Source organism: Thunnus albacares, chromosome 9 (genome assembly GCF_914725855.1).
Source record: "Thunnus albacares chromosome 9, fThuAlb1.1, whole genome shotgun sequence".
Taxonomy (NCBI): Eukaryota; Metazoa; Chordata; class Actinopteri; order Scombriformes; family Scombridae; genus Thunnus; species Thunnus albacares.
The window spans coordinates 8,423,027-8,443,976 of NC_058114.1; the positions used below are offsets into that span (position 1 = coordinate 8,423,027).

Here is a 20,950-nt window from a genome sequence, read left to right on the forward strand (position 1 = left end):
TAGCATAAAGCTTGGAAATTGGAGGAAACAGCAACTCTGGTGCTGTACAAAGGTGAAAAAATCATCTGACCAGCTCCTCTAAAGTTCATGAAATACCTCCATTTGTTTAATCTGTACAAAAACCGTGTAAAAATGTTGTGGTTTTATCTATCTGCTTTTTGCCTTTATTTGATGGTCAGTGGAGACAGACAGGAAATACAGTGAGATAGAGAGGAGTATGGCACGCAACAAGGGTCCCGCAGCCGGGAATTGAGCCATAGACAGTACAGTTATGCTCTTTAAACCTACAGTGTCGAACTTTTACATATAAATGAACGTCTGTTACATTCAAGTCCTCGCCAAACAAGTTCACACAATGCTAATTAAGCCCAATCACTGCCAGATAAATCTCTCTGTATTTCACAGTGTACCAGAGTTTTTAATCTGGTGTCGGGTTTGACATTCCTGCGCTGGCCGGATGAATGCATGAATGCAGACTTCCGGTTAGCTCTCTGCTAACTTGAAAGGGGATAAAATAATTTAATCGTGTGGCTCGTCTAGACTTTCCAAATATTATCAGACTAAATTGGTTCAAATTGTGACAATGAAACGAGTCATTTTGCGGGGGTTGTTTGATGCTCATAACAATTTATCCACCGTTTAACAGCTGCAACAGTAGCGAAGGAGTGGGCTAAGACGGAGACTATGACGTAAGCATGTGTCAACAGTGTTTTTGTAATTACTTTCATTGCCAGAATGCCCCCGGGAAGCCCCAGTTTTATCTACTTTTATCTAACGGGGTAGGTGGATTTCGTTACCTTTTGACAGAGCCAAACTAGCTGTTTCCAGTCTTCATGCTCAGCTAATCTAACCAGCTGCTGGCTGCTGTTTCATAATTACCTTACAACCATGAGAATGGTATCGATCTTCTAAACCAACTCTTGGCATGAAAGCAAATAAGCAAATTTCTATTCCTTTGAGCAGGTGTGGATTTAAATGCCTCTCTAAAGTGCACAACAGTAAGATCATTTTGGTTCTGTGGAGGTAGCTTTAACAGCTTGTGAATGTTTATGAGTATCCTTGTGTATGCATGCATGTGCGTGTGCCCACCTATAGAGTCAGGGAGGTGCTGCAGCATGTTGGAGGATAGCAGGAGGTCTTCTAAGGCCTCACAGCCTGAAATGTCTGTGTCCAATGACTCAATACGATTCTTAGCTAAGTCCAAGTACCGCAACTGACGAAGCTTCCCTATCGACTGCAGAGGGGAGAGAATGGAGAGTTAGGGAAATTAAATAATGCAATAAATATGAAATAAAAATGTCATTTAAATATTTCCAGTGCTGCTTTTTCTTTCACTGTGAGAGCTGAAAGTGTTCTTACCCCTGGTATAGACTGTAGAGAGTTGTTATCCAGCCACAGCTCCTTTAGATTGTGGATCTGTTCCAACACCTCCGGCTAACATGCAAACAGGGTAAAACATATCAACACATACTGACCGAACATAACTTAACAACAACAAATATGCACATGGAAGTACACAGTAGGAGACCTAAAAATCTGAATTATTGGATCCAGAGAAGACTTCCACTTTGGCAGACATGAATAAAGCAAAAAAAAATGTTTGCAGAGTGGGTGAGACTGGCACCCTCCATGCCTTCTCTCTCTTGGCAGGAAGCAGACCATATACAGCCAACCTACTCCTGTCAAAACCGACTTCCTGTCTGACCCTGATGCCACATCCTGTCAGTCTCTCTTCCATCCAGCCCTCTCTTCCTCCACCATGTCGTCGTGTCCCATTTCAGGGTCCAACTGAGCCTGTGCCTCATTGCTAAATGAGATGGTCTACAGAGGATTCACCGAATGCCGCACTGGGTCTTGAAATGTGAACTTTGAAGTAGGCAGCCCCTGAAATGGGACACAGCATCTGTATTTCTGACTCTTCTCTTCTCCTTCCACCTTATTTCCTGTCCATGTCCTCACATATAAAGACGTTTCAACTAGTAAATGCACATATGACTACTGAGACATTAATATTTGAGCTTCTTATCATAGACAGAAAGGATTATCTCGATGTCAAATGTACACACAAATACACAGCACTTCTGTGAACTTGTAAACAGCAAACACTCTCACCAGTTCAGAGAATTCATTGCTACCCAGATCCAACCTCTCCAACTGTGTCAGTCTGTGGATGGACCTGATAGGAGAGGAGTGAATACAATACATTGATTATTACAATTCAATATGAAACTACACCTGGTAATAATACTGTGGCATCCTGTAGTGCAGTGGTTCCCAACCTTTTTTTTGTCTGATGTATGCAGGTCCCAATTAGATTAGCTAAAGTACCCCTTCATCAACCTCATATTATATCTTTCCCATCATCAGCAAATCTCATATGCAGAGCCAAACCAGCCATGAACTGATCCTACTTACAAGTATCGTATGTATTTCCAAACCCTGATATATCGTATAGATCTTTGTTGTTGTCCAAGTACTATTAAAAACACATTAATGAGCCACACTGTTGCACGGGGTGACATGTTCCTTCATCCTGAAGAGTATGGACATGGTAGTTTGTTTAGAAACGGCACCAAAGACACAACAATTTTCAGTCTCCTGAGAGTAGTGCTGTGTAATGCAGACGCCACTGAGCATGAGCTAGAATGCGGTTCCATTTATAGAGCTTCGCAAACTTGTTGTGCTACATATCACAACCTCTTGACTTTGTACTACATTGTAAATTTCTCAAGTAACTTCAGTAGAAAGTGAAGAGCTGACCTGTTTTTTTTGGACAACAACAGAGGTCTACAACACAGACAAATAAGATATATCAGGCTTCGCATAAACACACAATACTTGTAAGTAGGATCAGTTGTGCTGTGGTAGTGGCATCTTTTGTGGCCGTCGCGTGGATATGAACACGGGGGTAAATTCTGCTACATGATGTTGAACAGGAAACATTTAAAACTGTTAAGGCCAACACGTTCCTGTTAAAACTGGCTTCATCAGTATTCAAGAACAGCTGCCAGAGATAAATATAGTTTTAATCTGGACACCTGGGAAAGCACGCAAGCTCAGTAATATCATAAAGCATCTGCATGTGTGTGTGTGTGTGTGTGAGAGAGAGAGAGAGATGTGTGTGAGATGTAATTTGTGGAGTGCAAAAAACCAAATTGAAATTCTTTTGCTTTCTCTTTCCCCCTCTCTCTCTCTCAGACACACACACACACACACAGACACACACACACACATTGTACTTACTTTGGCATGGTTTTCAGGTGGTTCTCTCTCAGCTCCAGGATCCGTAGTTTGGAGAGTCTAACAAACAGACATACGGTAGATAAGCCAAAACTTTATTTACTGGATTAATTCTCTCTGCCGGTTGCCAACAAACATTTCTAGGAAAGTCATGGATGGTCAGACAACATTAAATTAAGGAAAAACAGGCCCCATGTAATTCACCTATTTCCTCATCAGTGATCATAATTATATATAATCATTAATCAGAAATGTTTGATCACCAAAATTATCATCACTACAACATCGCAGCACCATCATAGATATGTTTCAGTTTGCAAGAATTCTGTCATGTATCCATGATAATTGATTGATTGATGAGTCATTTTTTTAAGAAAAAATGGCCAAATTCTCTGATTCCAGCTTAGGACAGTCTTTGGGTTTTGGACTATTGGTTGAGACCAAAGAAGACATTTGGGGACTTCATCTTAGGCTTTGGGAAACAATGATCAACATTTTTTTTTTTAACCATTTTCTGAAATTTAATAGACCAACAAATTGATAAATCGAGAAAATAATTGACAGATTCATAAACAATAAAAATTATTGTTAGTTACAACCCTAGAAAATATATTAATGGGTTCAGCAGTCAGTTTTTTGGAGCGGGCACAGTTTCACAATGCTGTGTTAATGTTCACACCAAACCAAGCTGTTACCAATAATGATCTGCTGAGCTGCCCCCCTGTGATTGACTGACATTTATTAGTATTATATCGCATTTAACAGTGATATTGAACAGAAAATGTTAGTGAAAAGGCTTTAAACTCAGAGGTAACAATAGCCAGCTTCACTGATTATTTAACGTCAAGTAAACAAAGCTCACAGACATGTAGTTACGGTTTTTACCGACACTATTTAGCTCTTGACTCTGTAAAAAGTCCATTCTATGTTTGCAGGATGCATTTCAGTGCTACTAATACACTGATGCTAAAGTCACTTTAGGGAAATCCTGAAGTGCTAAAGTAATTTATAAATTCAATCATGCCTCTGAATGGGTTAATGTGAGGAGGGATTAAGTAATTAATTTAAAAAATAGAAGAATAACTGTAAACTGTAAATTTATGTGAGATGAAAATACACTACATTAGCATACAATTTAAAAAAAATATGTTTTCATAATTAAAATTGGTAATTGTAGTTAATCATTCATGTACTCCTACCCAGGCATGATAAAACATATAATTGCTGCCTCAAACACAAACATCCATAAAACGCTTAAGCCTCAGGCTGATTCCAACACACTGTATAACATGCAACATGATCATTTTCAAGCCAACTTATTTAAATTTTAGGTGCAGTGCATAAAGCAAAAAGCCTGATAATCCTGGATTCTTTTTTATTAAGATTCTTTACAGTCATTTCAAGTGACACTTAATAATAGCTTCTGGTGCTTTAAATATGTAAAACATCCCATCCAACACAATCAATCGCACAACTTGTGCACACACACACACACACAACCCCTAATGCGCAAGGAAACACTAATGATTACATGCATGGGTTTACCTGCCAAAGTTAGCCGGCAGATACTCCAGGAAGGCATCATTTAAAAAGAGCTGGGTCAGATTGAGGAGCTGCGTGAAACCATCTGGGAGTCTGGAAAGAAAAGAAAGAAAGAAAGAAAGAGAGAGCAGGAAGAAAGGAAGAGAGTAAGAACATATGCAAAAGAAGAATAAGAAAGAGTGAAAGTGAGTGTCTGTCCTTGAAGGGCCTCGGTGGAATAAAAGAACAAACTGCTGTTAGCCTGAAGCTATATATACCACCTTAAAATAATGTTTGGTTAGTGCTCTTTATGTAAGGTTTTATTTTAATTTAGAGTGTATGTAATGGGTCACATGACCAGAGTTTAATTAAGGGCATAACGGTGGTATCGTGGGTCAGAGCCAACATGGATGCAAAGGAATGACATACAGCCGCAAAATAACCTTAAATCTGCAGGTGGTCTGAGAGCCACACACGGTCTTTCATTGATTTTATATTTGTGTATAGTGTGTATTGATGTGCCTTTACATGGACGATGTGATACGTTTTCTGTAATTTTACATCTGAGTTCTTCACATTCCTGTTGTGCTGACATGTTTGGGCCTGTTTATCTACAAAGACTAGCTTGAAAGACTTTTAAATGACAGAGATGTATATGTCAGACTTTTTATGTCTTTATTTACTTGTAGTTTTCACAACGTCTGCTAACGATACAGATATCTGTATGGTGTATGGCCGTTATTTCATTGAACCAGTGTAGTTACAGGTAGTATAGGGTGTATAGATGCAGCCAAATATAAAATATTTTGGCCCAATGTGGTGCTTTAGACACATAGAATTGAATATGTATATCAAAGATAATTACAGTGTTGCTCTCTGGACACTGTTCTGTTTATAAATAGTTGAATAAATGGCAGAAGCATAATTTTCATTCATTACAGTCAATTACATCTTGAACTGAATCCAGCTCCACTTAATAAAACTGGTGCCACCGACCAAACAAGCAACTCTCCCAAAGGCCAAATAAAACAGTGTTCACAATTAAATTAAAAACAATGACAATATTATTAGCAAAATTGAAAGTGTTTGAGATATGTTTATTTTTAAGATGACAAGATTTTTCTATTATTTGTTTGCACCAGTGTGTGTTAAACTTGCAACCCGACCTTTTGCGCCGCAGATAAACATTTACTGCCAAACAAACAAGAGACCAGATTGTTCCAGTGCATGATATTAATATATTGTTTTACTACACAGTGTGTCTTAAGGCGCTTTTAGACTGCACAACGACAAGTTTAATGTATGTCACATTGTGCGACACACTTATAATAAAATCTTGGTCACAATATCAATCTGATGCTATTAAGATTGTGCGCTTGAATGCATTGTGAATCACAGCGCTACGGAGCAAATAAAGCAGAGACATGTCATCAGCTCGCATCATTCAAACTAAACTTCATTCAAAAAACTGCAGTCGGGTCAGCCAGTGTATTCTGCTGCATTTCATGTTGTATTCTGACTGGTTTGTTTGTAGTCGTGGGTCGTAGCAGTGGTGACATTGTAAGAATTCGGTCTTACATTTGTGAACCTGTTAAAATCTCTCACAGATAACAGATAAAAAAGTCTCACATTGCAATCTAGGAGCACAGTTCTGGATTGAGAAAACCTAATTGCCTCAGAAAGCCTGAAATCACACAGTATAAAGGCCTTTAGTGTCTTACTTGGTGATGGGGTTGACACTGGCTTCCACCACAGACAGACCTTTACAGCATTTTATATTGTCTGGAAACTCCTGGATACCTGTTAGAGAGACACAGAGGGAGGGAAATTGAAATGTTTATTACATATTTCCACATTTTGTTAGAATGAATTCTTAATACAGTAAGACAGGCAGGGAGCTATTATCTAAAATCTCTCTGAAATTTATAAGTATTTTTAACAGCACATTTTCCTTAAATATTTGGATGTGAAATTATTGGGATTTTAACTAGAGACGGTTCAACAGTTTTAGCTCTGCCAGAAAACTCACATGCTACCCTTGTTTTCTTATCCCCTAAACTCCACATCCTGTATCTAGACACATTATAATTAAAAATGTATGATAATAATCCTCTCTAATATGTCTATCATTATCATTTGCAGTTGAAACGAAAGTTGTTTTATTTTGTTTTTTTGGTGAGGTTGAATTGGTCAATCTTACCGTTTTTACTGATGTCCAGCTCTTTGAGGTTAACCAGGCTGGCGATGGTGGTGGGCAGGTTGGACAGGTCGTTATCGGGCATACTCAGCTTCTTCAAGGCCTGGCAGTTGAAGAGTTGCTATGGAAACACAGAGGAAAAACAAAGGAATATTATAGTCTGTTGGCAAAATGACACAGACCTTTAGCAGAAAAGTACAAAAGGACAGAGAGCGAGAAGTGAGCTGGAGGCATGCACCACATAATGTTGTGGAAAAGCATTGCCATTTTAGCTGCCTTTCTCTATGAATAATGTAGACTTAATCTTCTCCATACGGAGGCCCCTAAGGACAAAACACAGAGAGAGAGTGAAAGCACAAACATTAGGAGAAATGTGGCCTAAATAGAAAAATACTGCAAATGCCAAAACATATACAAGAGTGAAGGCATAAAAAGGAAAGTGCTTAGAATACAGAAATGTTATATTTATGTAATACCAAAATAGACATTAAAATAAATGCTCTCCCAAATCCAGAATGATGCAAATACTTAAACACATTCAAAAGGCAAATGCACAAACATGAAGAGGAATGATGGACACTTTTTAAAGTTTTTTAGCAGCAGTGAAAGGTGCTAAAGCTTCCCCATTAGTCCCAATTGGGCAAAATAAACCAAATTCTGTGTCCCCTTTTCTAGATTTTCCGATGGCTTTCAACAGGTATTATTAACCCATTACTATCAGTGTTGCCTGATTTTTCCCCTATTATTCTGGTAACATAGGGTTAGGGTTGGTGAAAACTTTAAACATTTAATGTAACATTATCTGAAAGACTTTTACTGCTTATTTCTATGATAGCACAGATAAAAATGAAAAATGTGGATACTTGTAAGACTATTGAGTGGGTTCTAGGCTTGAATGGGCTACTATTTGTCAGTCCCATCTGGCAACATTATTTCCAATAAATGAACATTCACGCCGCTCATGAATAACAAAAATAATAAGTTCAAGATGAAGAGGAAAACAGTTAAATGTGCTAAGATGTTCCAAAAGGGCAGTAAAAGGTGCACGGAATTGTTTTAATTCAATCAATTAACAATTGAGGTATATTTTACCTAACAATTTTCATTCATATGGTCTTAAGCAGCAAACAAACAAGCTAACTACTCTCAAGTAACTCACTAATGCAGCAAGTTAGTGTTATTAATATTATTACTATTGTCCCAAGTTAGCAAAACTTCTCACAGCAGCAATTGATTTAATGCTACAGGTCTAGTTGTCTGTTAAGTCAACGAGTTAGCATTATTATTATATTATTATTATTTACCTGACTTACTGTAGCCACTAGGACAATTCTTAGCTAGGTAGCTAATCTGCAGTCCATCAAATCTTTATGGCTATTAACAACAGTCAACTTTCTTCAATGTTCAAATAAACATTGCTATGGTTCCTCTTCCTGCCCTCTCAGGATCTCGAAGCCAAAGACTTAATGATGAGGCTAGCAGCCCTGTGAGACTGTAACGCTATTTACATACTAGCAGGAAAAAATCAACTATTCTTTAATCTTGACATCTCTGACAGGTCATCATTGAAATGCTCAAGCAAAAACAGCAAGAACATATGTGCCAGCAGAAAAGCTGCATAGCTTTCATTCACTGATACATATCTGTCAAAAACATCTGGGGACATCATCAGGTGACCTTTTATATGTAGTATAATTATATGACACTTAAATATTTTTCCCATAGCTTCTACAGATATAAAGATCAGTTCAGGATGGATAATGTGTACAGTATATTCTGTACAATTCAAACCAAAGGAAACATGAAAATGACCTGTTATGCACCAGGCAAAGATGAGATCATTTTCAGGTACTGTCAGCTAAGTTTAGTCAAATTTTATTCATGGATTTTTGAATCAATTTCAGCAAAGCTCCTTTTTAAGAGATGAACAAACTGCTCTGTGATACAGAAAAATCCAAATATACACTCAAAATAAGACACCATAGCGGTAAACCATCTTTGTGTATAAAGCATCAATCCATGATTGGTGTACAGTATATTCTCCCACTTGTCATGTCATTCAGTTCACCTACTGTATATGAAAAAAAAAAACCTATGAGGCCTTACAGGTGACCTCAATAACATCCTAATTTAAAAGCTGCTTATTAAAATGTCACTTGCAAAAAATATAATATCCCACACTTATTCCACAACACCATTGGGAGTTATAAACTGAACTAAGGTCAATCCACAAAACACACATTTTCTGATAGAGTGTAATCTGTGATGTGTAATTTCTTTACAATGAAGAAACACAAACACACTCACATTCGCTCCTACAGGAAGGTTACAGTTTCCTGGTCACCGAATTTACATGTCTTTCAATTAAAAGGAACCCGTACAGAAAAAGAATCAAAGCAACGTGATTTTTACTAAATAAAAAACTGCACAAAATGAAATGGTGTTCATGCATTTTGTGAACAAAATGCTGTATTTTGGATTTTATAAGATGAACATTTCAATCCGAATCATAGTTGAGAGAATATGGATCATCTTTTGCACATTTCATTGACCTAATAAAATTATATTGACTACTGTATATCACATCTGGTGGTCACTGTTGTTAAATAAGAATGAAAGAGCACAGAGGAGCTAAACATGGACAAGGCTGCTCTGTGTCACTATACTTACACAAACACGCTCAGCCTTAAAAGCACACAATCACTTACACACTCACACACACTTGAGGAGCTCTCTAACTCACGCCCATAAAGGTCAATCACTCTGGCACCCTCAAGAGCTCTTATATAATCTTGGCATACATACACATTTTTTTTTTGGTCAGATGCATACAAGTTTAGCTTGCCACTCACACAGCACTATTAGTCTTTATTCATGCAGGCTATATTTAGAAATTCAGTCATTTAAACCAGGACAGAATATCAATGAAAAGAGACAACCTTCTCATAAACAGCACCTGTAGTTCTCCTTGAAAAACTGGAAGGACGCTGCCATTTTTTTTTTTTGCCTTGTTACTGCCTGCATGGGAGTTTTTTAGAGGTCTCAGACTCCCAATGAACCTCCTCGCTCACCTTATGTCTCCTGCCACTCACTGCTGTCTAATATGTAATGAAGGTAAACATGACTCAGCAAACTTTAAGTCTAAATTTAGCTTTATCCACACTGGTCATGTGGTTCTAGGAGTGGCGGCAAACACTTGATCAATTGGACGATTGGTCGAGGAAAGTCTGAGAAAATTAACTTAATTAACTTAACTTAATTTTGCGTAGCAGAAATATGTTTTTTCTGCTTTCCTATCCTCTTCATAATCTTGCGACCCCTCAGGTTTATCTTGCAAAACCACTTCTGGGGATCCTGCCCCCCAGCTTGGGCACCACTGCTTTAGCATGCTGACATTAGTATGAAAACACTAACTTTAGCTTTCAATTCAAAGCAACAGCTACATATCTCAGGCTTACAAAGTACACTGATGAAAATTGCAATGAAGTTGCAAACTCACAAGTCTGACACGTCCTAAAATGGAAACTGTACACTAGATAAACCCCTTTGATTTGGGTAGCAGCATCAGTCTGAATTAAGCATTTTTTACTTCACTGGCAGTAAATATCTAAGAATAGCAAAGCTGTTTCTCCATTTTTCAACCATCAAACACTTGATTTCCGGTGCCTTTCAGGGCCCGCTAGCGTTGCTCTAGATTTTTAATATTGCTTTACTGTAAATCCCTTTAAATGAACATCACCACTGCCTGTCTGCACCAGGAAAGGTACACAAGTATAAAATCTTACCAAACAAATGAATACTAAATGTGTCACAACAAACAAAATCTTTCAAGTATCCTGTTCATATATAATCAACAGGTTCACATACATGCAATATAATCTAATAACACACTTGTGGGAAAAAAGAAAATAGAAAACTGATGCACATCTTCATAATAAACTCTCGTCCACTCAATGCTGACATGCTTGAAGACAAAGCTGATTAAAAAATACTATAAAATTTTGGTGGAATTTGTCAGGGAAGAGTGCAAGTTTGTCTCTAAAACAGTAGAAATACACATTCAAGAGCTACCATAAGTTCCTTAAAACAATTCATGAACAGCTTTCACCCGACACAACACAGAAAAATATACTCATTTATCACTAAGGCACATTTGCTTGAGCAGTGATCATAATATTTCGAGGCACAGGAATAAAATAACAGCATCCAATCAACATTACAAAAGGGTTTAAAGTAATTTATGAGACACCAACATGCAGCTGCAAAATATATTTTAAACAGTAGCTCGAACAACATTAATATATCAAAATGTGTCAACTTCTGTGGGCGTAACTCACAGTTACAGCCAAGTAATCATTGGGGTTGATGTTATGAGTAGGTTTATGCTTTAGATGACGGGAAGCTGAGTGTTGCATCAACACTCAAAAGGGATAAAAATCCACTTTTTGTCATATACCAAAAAAAACACTCATAATATGTCACATTTACAGCTACTTTATGTAAACGACAAAAATGTTTATTTGCTGTGCTTTCCACCAATTGCTCAAAAACTAGTACTGCTGTTTATCATGTAAGATATACAGTAAGTACATCCTGCTCCCTTGAAACCAGTTTGGAGTAAAATGTTTATTTAAGTCATAACAATTATTTAGGGCCTCTTCTAAGGTTTTACATGGATCACATAGGGGTCAGGTGGTCTAAGAGGTGGTTCTAGAGGTTAGAAGTGATATAAAAGGGAGACAAGTTGCAGCAGAAAGTCTGTGTTGCAGAGTTACCTTGGGTAGTTCCTCGATCTGGTTGGCGTCTAGGTAGAGCTCCTCCAGAGTTCTCTCAAAGCTGAAGATTTCCTTGGGGACCTGCTGCAGGCTGCAGTGGGAGTAGTCCAACACTGAGATCACTTCCTCTTCCCCACGGAAACAGCGGCACGGCACCAGCCGGCCAATCAGCTTCCGCTTAGTGGTCATTTCCAGACACTGCACTATAGAGGCCAAAAGAGAAGAGAGACGATCTTAAATTAATTTAAGGAATCACCAGGCTCATTATATCTAATTTTGTTGCTTCTCAGACCTCATTTCCTTGTATCTCTGTAGACTGTTGTTGATTGACAGCGGTAAAGCGGCACCACACAGTCAGAATAGATCACTATGTAAAAGATAAAAAGGGCTCTGATATATCAAACTGGACTCTAAATGTTCCTGCATCAGATGTTGAGTCTAAAATCAAAATTCATGAGTGGAATTTTCTCTAAAAGGTCTTAAAATAAATGTATCTGTAATAACATCAATGTGATGTGAGCTTCATTTATTAATGTTCAGATTTCACTGCTTTTGAGTTGAGTAATACCACAGATAGATGCACACACACACACATACACATAAAAAAAAACAGGTTCTCACTAACACACCTACTGAATAAGTTTCCAGTGTGCTGAGAAAAATGCTAAATTAAGGCTGAGGGTGTAAAAAGCAACCTTTATATGACTCCGCACGTATCAGCCCATCATGACAATTTAGAGAAGAGAACAGCAGGTATTGATGATGAATGGTTGGATGGATAGACGGAGTGGGCAAATAACTCATCAATAAACTACTTGCAGCTTCAAATCAACACATTTTCTTCGTGGTGGTTTTTGTGGATCAGATGGGTAATGCACTTTCAGGTAGATATGATGCTTGTTACAACATAAAATGGTAAAATGGTAAATTGACTGTACTTGTATAGCGCCTTTCTAGTCTTCTGACCACTCAAAGCGCTTTTTAAACTACGAATAACATTCACCCATTCACACACATTCATACGCTGAATGGGTACAGGGGCTACCATGCAAAGTCTCAACCTGCCCATCAGATGAAATCTAATCATTCACACATATTCACACACTGATGGCACAACCATCAGGAGCAATTTGGGGTTAAGTATCTTGCCCATGGACACATCGACATGCAGACTGGGGGAATCGAACCGCCGATATTCCAATTAGTGGGCGACTCGCTCTACCTCCTGAGCCACAGCTGCCCCCAAAAGTGAAACCTCACAGCATATCTACTGTCTTTATATACTTATATATTTTCTGATTGCATACCATTTGCAGTTTACCGCTTATTATCTATTCTATGGGTTCATTGCGTGTCATTTCCACAGAAAATACTTCTGATTTCCTTGAAGACATCCATTAAAATCTGAAACAAATTGTTGTTCCTTTACTGCACAAATCTTAAAATAACAAAAGAGTACCTGCACACTGCTTAATTGCTCCCAAATCTTCTTTAACCCCACATGGACATGACAATGTTTCGACCATCGAAGAAGACCCATAGTGGTTGAAAGAAGATTTGGGAACAATATCGCAGTGTGCAGGTACTCTTTCATTCTTTTGTGGGTTTTTTTGTTACACAGCACCTGCAGAAATTTATGGATGTGCACATGCCGACTGATACAGATCTTGACAGTAACCTCTCATTCGAACACCACGCCAATCACATCACTACAACTGCTTTTTTTCAAGCTTAAATCCTTTCCACCCATCTGTTTTCTAATATGCTGCAGAATCTCTGAGCCATGCCCTCATCACATCCTGTGGATATGAAATTTGGTTTCAGCTCTACTGCTGCAGCAATATTCTTTAAGGTACATCCTCCATAGTCCTTACAAACTTAAGTACATCCAGAACTCTGCTGCTCACCTGCTACACTCACTCACTCCCGCTTCCACATCACTCCGGTCCATCAACATCTCCACTGGCTCAATTTAAAGTCCCTTTCTTCATAAACTTAGCCCTCTATAACCAGCTTCTCTCCCTCCACCACACTCCTTCCGGTAGCCTCCTGCCCCCCTTCATCCAGGACTGAACACCAGACCTGTCATGGCAGGCTTCCCACTGAAACTCTCCCCCCAAACACATCTATGACTGTTGTATATGTCCAATAGATCTCTGGAAAATCTGGAAAATCCATCTTAAAACTTCTAATATTAAGGTTTAATGTTTAATCTTATGTCCTGCTCCAGTCAACTATTCTGTGCTTGTGTTGTATTTTAGGTTTTTTTTTTACTTACATACCTAATTTGTCTCACGAAGCAACTCAGAGAATCTAGAAAAAGGCTTTGTAAATCAAATATATTAGTAATGTTATTACTAATATTAATCACAGTACCAAAAGTCAGTGCACAAGGTATATTAAACTGTAGGAAACATAGCAACTATATTTCTGCTTCATGCTACCAGTTTGCTTACTGGTCAAACAAACTGAATTGTGGGTTATTATTGTGACAATAAACAAGACCTGGATCTTCCTCTAACCTTGCCAGTGCCAGTGTCTCGTATCGTAAAAGTTTTGCAACTCGACAAATACGTTAATTTAGTCATTTTGTCATTACGTTGAGAGAAAACGTAAATTGGGCGGCATTGGATTTCAAAATGTACTTGCTGTTGCAATTTAGCTTACGAACATAATTTCTCAGAGACATAGTTGGTAGATAAGCACACCTCTTTTATTCTACTGCAATGATGAACCAATTCAAAATGCTTCACATTTTGTGGAAAGCTGCAGAGCAACGGTGTACTGTATGAACTTGTTTTTAAGCAGGGATGACGTGGGACCAAAATTAGTTTGAGAGCTTCAAATGACTGTGCTTTTTAGCTGCCAGGCAGGTGTAAAACCCGGGGCAGATGGGTAATACAGCCGTCCTTTGCCAACCAGCAGTTACCCATCTCAGAGCAGGCTGAGGCTCAACTCTGTCTGTCACGCACACACACAGTCTCTGCAAAAAACAAGCCAGAGCCATATAATTAGACTGAATCCTTTGTAATTCTGCAACATCACTCCATCACTCCATTACACGACTCCATTTAAAAAGCTAGAGGGCTGAATGGCATAAGTAGGCTAACCATGGGTATTAAAATCCTTGAGTGAGGATTTATCATTCAGCTTTATCATTTCAAACCACGACGCTTACTACACTCAATCTACTGACAAATAAAAACATTTTAATGCTGGCCCATTCAAGTAGGACAAAGAGTGAATTTTCAGTTATCTGACTGCTGCCTCAATTTCCTGTTTAATCTGGATGAGCTAAAATGATGAAGAGAGGAGAGGAGAGGAGAAGATGAGTGAATACAGTGGTGTGAAGAGAAAAAGAGGAGTCAAAAGGAGGGCGAGGATAGAGAGAACATGAAAATAAGGAGGTGTGGAGAGAAAAGCGAGGCAGACCAGGAGGCTCAGAGATAAGACCTGCAACTTTATCTGTCAGTAAACACACACATGTCCAGCTCCAGAGTGCGAGCAGATGAGTTCGAGTGATAGACAGATGATCTTGAGCGTTGTGAGGACACTATGTTATCTGCTCTAGTTCGTTGCGAGCCCGGTGAAATCAGATAAAACGACTGCAGATCCTCCAGGACTGTTTATCTAAAAGGGCTGGACCATTAAAATCAATACATCCTTATCCACAGTCATGCTCAAAGCGGGCGTAATGAGGCGAGCAGGGATTTACTGTTTGTCTACAGTACGTGTAAAGCCAGCAGTCAGTGCTTTTAACCTTGGACCTCTGATTCCTCTTATTGTCCAAAAGCTTTAGAGCTGAAGGAGACTCAGGGTGGGCATATAAATATAAAGCATATAAATACTTGAAGCTTATAGTCCTGTCTTATCGTTCTTTTTTAATATAGATGTCAGCTGCTGGCAAAAAAAAAAAAAGAAAGAAAAGACAAAGGTCGAAACTACGGGTGGGTGACATAAAAATTTGTGTTGATAATTCAATATGTGTGATGATAATAAGTATCAATGTAAACTAAAATCACATGATTTTCAACAAAAATAAAGGAAAAAAGTTGAAATCAAATATATGTCAAATATTTACAATCTCAGTGTGTAATTTGGTAACATTTTACTTAATTAACTAACTTAATTTTCCTCTTGAAAGATTTTTTTAGCCCTTGATGGTTTAGGCATAGATACTGTATTTTGTAAAAAAGTATTTTGAAAAGATGGATATAACTATTTGTATGTATATTATATTTACGGTAATTTATACTGTATTTCTCTTACGTAATCACATGACTAATAATAGTAGCTTACAACGATGAAAGCCTTTTTTTTGTAAAGCACTTTTTTAGACGTGTCCTGCTTCACAGGATTAAAATAAGAGACTAAAGCAGTGATCCAGACCTGTCGTTCAGTCATACAGTACAGATTGTCTCTGCCTTTCTTCACAAGAGGAGAAACACCATTTGACTTGAATTATAATATCTGAATCTGAATAAATTTATCATCATCATCATCATCATCATCATCATCATGGCTGCCAGTTTACCGAGACGTATTTTTGATATTTTATTGGAATATTTTGGCGCAGCAACTTCTATGTTCAGTCGTTGTTGGAAACAGCTGCCTCAGGGTCTTTCTGCAGGTCTCTGTCCAATATGTTTTGTTGCAGCTCACAGTGTAACATCACCTACTATAGGTTATAATTTTATTCTTCCCTTTAATATCTCAGTGACTGTCAGACTGTTACTGACCACCTCCTATCACACACCGCTTTGCTTTAGAAAGACGTTTTCTAGCATAACACTCTAAATTTGTTCTGTTCTGCATTGTGAAATTCTTGTTTTTACTCTTTGGTCGCATTTTTGTGGATGAAACTTGCCAAGAAATGGAGCAGAACATGTAGCCATATACGGCAATTGTAGGGGCGTTGATTATGTTAATGCTCAAATCTCATGATCACACACATCCTGATAAACAAGGATATTCATCAGGCTGAAACTAGCGATTTACGACAAGTCTGCGCAGTTAAGAGAGTTTGTTGAAGCCGACTTGGAACACTTGTACAAACAAACCCTACAGAAAAAAAGTTTTAAGAGAAGAGTACGAAAGTGTTCTTGCATGAGGACGAATGAGCTGCGGCAGTCTCCCCATCAACAGTTAATGTGGTGTTAAAGGTTTCCAGGCCTGGAGCAGAATAAACCACATTTACAGGTCGAGACTGTTGCTCTGTAGGAATTGTATTAGATACTCTGCACCAAAGCAATGGAAGTGATGAACTGTAACTTAAGTACGACTCTGTATAAATATATTCTATGCATGTACAGTATATGAAGTAAATGTCTTAGGTCTCTGGTATATGTCAAGATTTTTATAGTTTCAGCCTGCTTTATTCTTCTCTCAAAATGTTTGGTTTCAGTGTCCAACCAGCGGAGGACACACACGTCATGTGACACTCATCGTCATACAGCAGCAAGTAGCAGTAGGCACCTTCTCATTGGCTGAGTAAGCCGGATCTCTACTTGGCTGAAAGCTATACGATTACCAAAGGTGAGACATCAGTTTAATGCTTACTGCATCCTCTAATCAACTGCTTGACATCCCAGCCAAGAGCCAGATGGCCCAGTATAATGTCCCAAATAAACCAGCAACACCCACCAGAGCTGATATGACCTTTTTGCTAGATTAGTGCCTCTGTGCTCTACTTTCCTTTGACTGCAGGACCGGGCGATCTCAGTGTGTTATAAGCCTTTTCTTCTCTTCATTTTATCATGTTTTTATATAATTTTAGATGCTTGTCTTTGCCTAATCCCAGTCATAAAATCTATTTATTTCTGACATGATGATCAGTGACAACAAATGTTTGTTTTCCCAACTGAACTGCGGTGAAGTTACTTTGAATAAACCCAGTATAAAAGCATTCAAACTTCTAGTGGTTAAAGATTCTGCTTAATTGATAGTGGAGCTGCAACGATTAGATGATTAATCAAATAGTTGATGAACAGAAAAATTAATTGTCAGTTATTTTGATAAATGAATAATTGTTTTAGTCATTTTTTAACCAAAAAATTGCTGGTTGCAACGTCTCAAATGTGATGATTTAATGCTTTTATTTGTCATACATGATAGTAAACTGAATATTTTTGGGTTTTTGGACAAAACATGTCTGTCATTTTTCAATATTTTCTGACATTTATAGACAAAATGATTAAGCGATTAATCGAAAAAATGATTGTCGCATTCACTGAAAATGAAAATAATCATTAGTAGCAGCCCTAATCAATAGCATAAATATCAGCACACAGTCTGCTAAACAATCTGTTTTTATTGGCTACTGATTTTTGCAGCTGCTTGATTAAGCCCTCACAGTCTATTGATGTAACAGCTTAAATATGCAAAGACAGAATAGGCTAAAAATAACTGCTTTTTTTTATAAAGCAAAGAGAGAGAGAGAGCAAAGCGGATGTTACCTTTTAGAATCAGGCAAGTAATACAACAGCAGGGACACTGACAAATATTAGGAGTGAACGGGAGAGACGACACTGTTTATGTGGGCAACAACGAGAGCCGACGGTTGGCAGTCACCTTCATGACACACACGTACCTCCAGAGAAAGAAGACACACAGAGCAGGGAGGATGTGGAACTGCTTAGACAGCTGTTTCCTCGAATCCATAGTGTGATATGGATTTCACGAAAAAAAGATAGATATAGACAAAATTGTATCTTATCGTTAAATATGCTACAAGACCAGTTCATCACAGTATATCAGCATTTGGGTTGTCAACTCAACTCGACTTCTCTAAACTGAGCAGATCAGTCTGAGTCGACTCCAACTGAAGCATCAGCCTGATGTTTGTAATGCAGAACTTGATTGTAAAAATTCAGATTTTTAGCTGCAGAGTTTTAATCTTTTTCTCTTCACTTTCATTTTGTATCTTCGTAGTCAAATGTTAAAATGTCAGAGTCAATGAAGACGTGTGTGTGTGTGTGTGTTCGTGTGTGTACTATATATTTACACTAATTAGTTTCATATTTCAGCTCCTCTTCATTCATGGAAACATACTGTGCTGTATGTCTGTTTGCTTTTATTTCCTGTTTCTTGGTGTTTCTGTTGAGCTGGTCGACCCCATCTGAATGAATGAATGTAAGGGGGACACTGAAGTGTATCCAGTCCCGCCCAGACTCCCGGAGAGCCAAAGCCAGTTGCAAAAAAAAAAAAAAAAAGTATGAAGAGAGTCAGAGCAAGCCGGCACCAATAGGGTGAAACTGGGAAGTGAGCGTGGTTGGCTGTGTTGGCTCTCGCTGCTGCTATGGAAACAGTATGACAGAGCAGACTGACTCTGCAGAGGCAAAAGCTACATGTGGATGTGCAAAGTTCCCAACATATTGTGCACACACACACACACACACACACACAGTACAATGATTATGACATTAAAAAAACAAAGATGTGGAGGGGAATTTTGCAAACACACACCCAACCACACATGCTACACACACACACACACACACAGCCACCCACCTACACACACACACAAGCAACCCAGCACGGTGCCATTGCTCTTCCTGTATTTCAGCTCAACTAGTTTCTATTCTGTGCATTTGCTCTTCACTGGATTTAATGTGTGTGTGTGTGCCATCTCCAGCAGCTCGAGAGGGTGAATTCCCCAGGGTCCCATGACAGCCATCACTTCACGTGCAGCCTTGCCGTCACCATAGTAACCGCTGCCATAGAGACCGTCTCCCAGGAGCCGGGTGTATTTTTACTCATTCTCTCTCTCTCTCTCTCTCTTTCTCTCTCTGTCATAAAACAGAACATGCTGCACTCAGTGGGCGATCGCTCCACATTTGGCGACGCTTTTACATAGACTCAAATATATCCGACATCTGAATAAGAGCTTTATAAAAGCTTCTTCATGTCTCCTTTCCCTGCCTTTTAAAGTAAAGGTGTGAACGCTCCACTCTGCAGCACTCACCTCGGGCTTCTGCTCTCACTCACAATTAAACAGTCACACACCGTCACGTACAAGCACATGTGAAACACAGACACACACATAAACCGGTGCCGACACACGCGCAAACTCATTTAAGTTTCTGATTACTTGCAACAGTGACAGCAAGAGAAAACGGAAAATCCTGTTTCACATCCCAGTGCTCCACATTGTCAAGCAAATCTCTGAGTAGTGTGTCAGAGTGTGTGTGTGTGTGTGTGTGTGTGAGAGAGAGAGAGAGACTGTGTATGTGGGAGGCAGTTAGCTAACTAGCAGCCAGGAACAGCTTGTTCTGTCTTTTTTACATTCATTAAAGAACCACTTACAGCAGTTAACTATACAAGCACATGCATACAAACACACTTTTTTTTTTGTCTATTTGCAGAATAGAAGGGTGGTTTTGAGGCAGGATCATTTGTAAAATTTTCCTGTTCAAAAATCAGAGAAATATTCTGCCTTAAAGTCTTGTCAGGAGTCATTCTGCATGCACAAGAATGACCAGAAATAAAGGCTTACTGAGATGAAAAGGAGTGTAACCTCAAGGGGGAATGATGGATATTGAAAAAAGACATTAAGTTTGACATTGTGGGTGTTTTGCTGCCTCATAGCCAGCGCCATTTGGGATATCCTCCAGCCACGTGACAAGGAATAAATACATAAAGACAATGAATAGATGAATATTTAACATTTTGTGCATACCAAGGATATCTTTATAAGCTGCAAAAATGACATGGGCCTCAGTTTAACAAATAGTTACATTTGGGCAATATGTTTGGAGCTGCAGCGACTAGTGGATCGAAAAAAAATTACCAGTAATTGGCAACTATTTTGATATTTGATTAATCGTTGAAGTTATTTTTTCTAGCAAAAGCTCCAAACGTGATAGATAGAGTAGATTATGAATATAATAGTTTACATAGTTGCCCCCTAATGGGGGTTCACATTTGGAGAGGTGTTCCCTCAACAGGTTGCCATTCTATCACAGGGCTCACATGTACATAGACTGGAAAAGTCACACACATACACCAACAGGTGATTAAACTGCCAATTCCCCTGCAAGTCTGTGGTCTGTGGAAGGGACCCAGCAAGTAGTAAATCTGATCTCAGGACTTTGCTATGAGGTGACACTGTAACCACTGTCCCAACATATCAATCAAAGTGTATTAGGGCACATTTATGATTTTCTTTATAGGAACAAGACAGATGTCTGGCAGCAAAAACTAATTTTATTAAACTATT

At 38.5% G+C, this 20,950-nt stretch overlaps 1 protein-coding gene across 4 annotated transcripts in view; it reads right to left on the reverse strand.

The window, feature by feature from the left end:
• Positions 1-20,950, reverse strand: part of lrrc7 (leucine rich repeat containing 7) — a 76,103-nt gene that overhangs the window by 32,803 nt on the left and 22,350 nt on the right. For all 4 annotated transcript variants that reach the window (XM_044362328.1, XM_044362326.1, XM_044362329.1 and 1 more), the window contains exons 2-9: positions 11,734-11,936; positions 6,962-7,079; positions 6,483-6,561; positions 4,786-4,875; positions 3,244-3,300; positions 2,113-2,176; positions 1,360-1,434; positions 1,090-1,234 (exon numbers count right to left, since the gene is read on the reverse strand). In XM_044362328.1, coding sequence (XP_044218263.1) covers positions 1,090-1,234; positions 1,360-1,434; positions 2,113-2,176; positions 3,244-3,300; positions 4,786-4,875; positions 6,483-6,561; positions 6,962-7,079; positions 11,734-11,936 — 831 coding nt within the window. The remainder of the gene's footprint in view (positions 1-1,089; positions 1,235-1,359; positions 1,435-2,112; positions 2,177-3,243; positions 3,301-4,785; positions 4,876-6,482; positions 6,562-6,961; positions 7,080-11,733; positions 11,937-20,950) is intronic.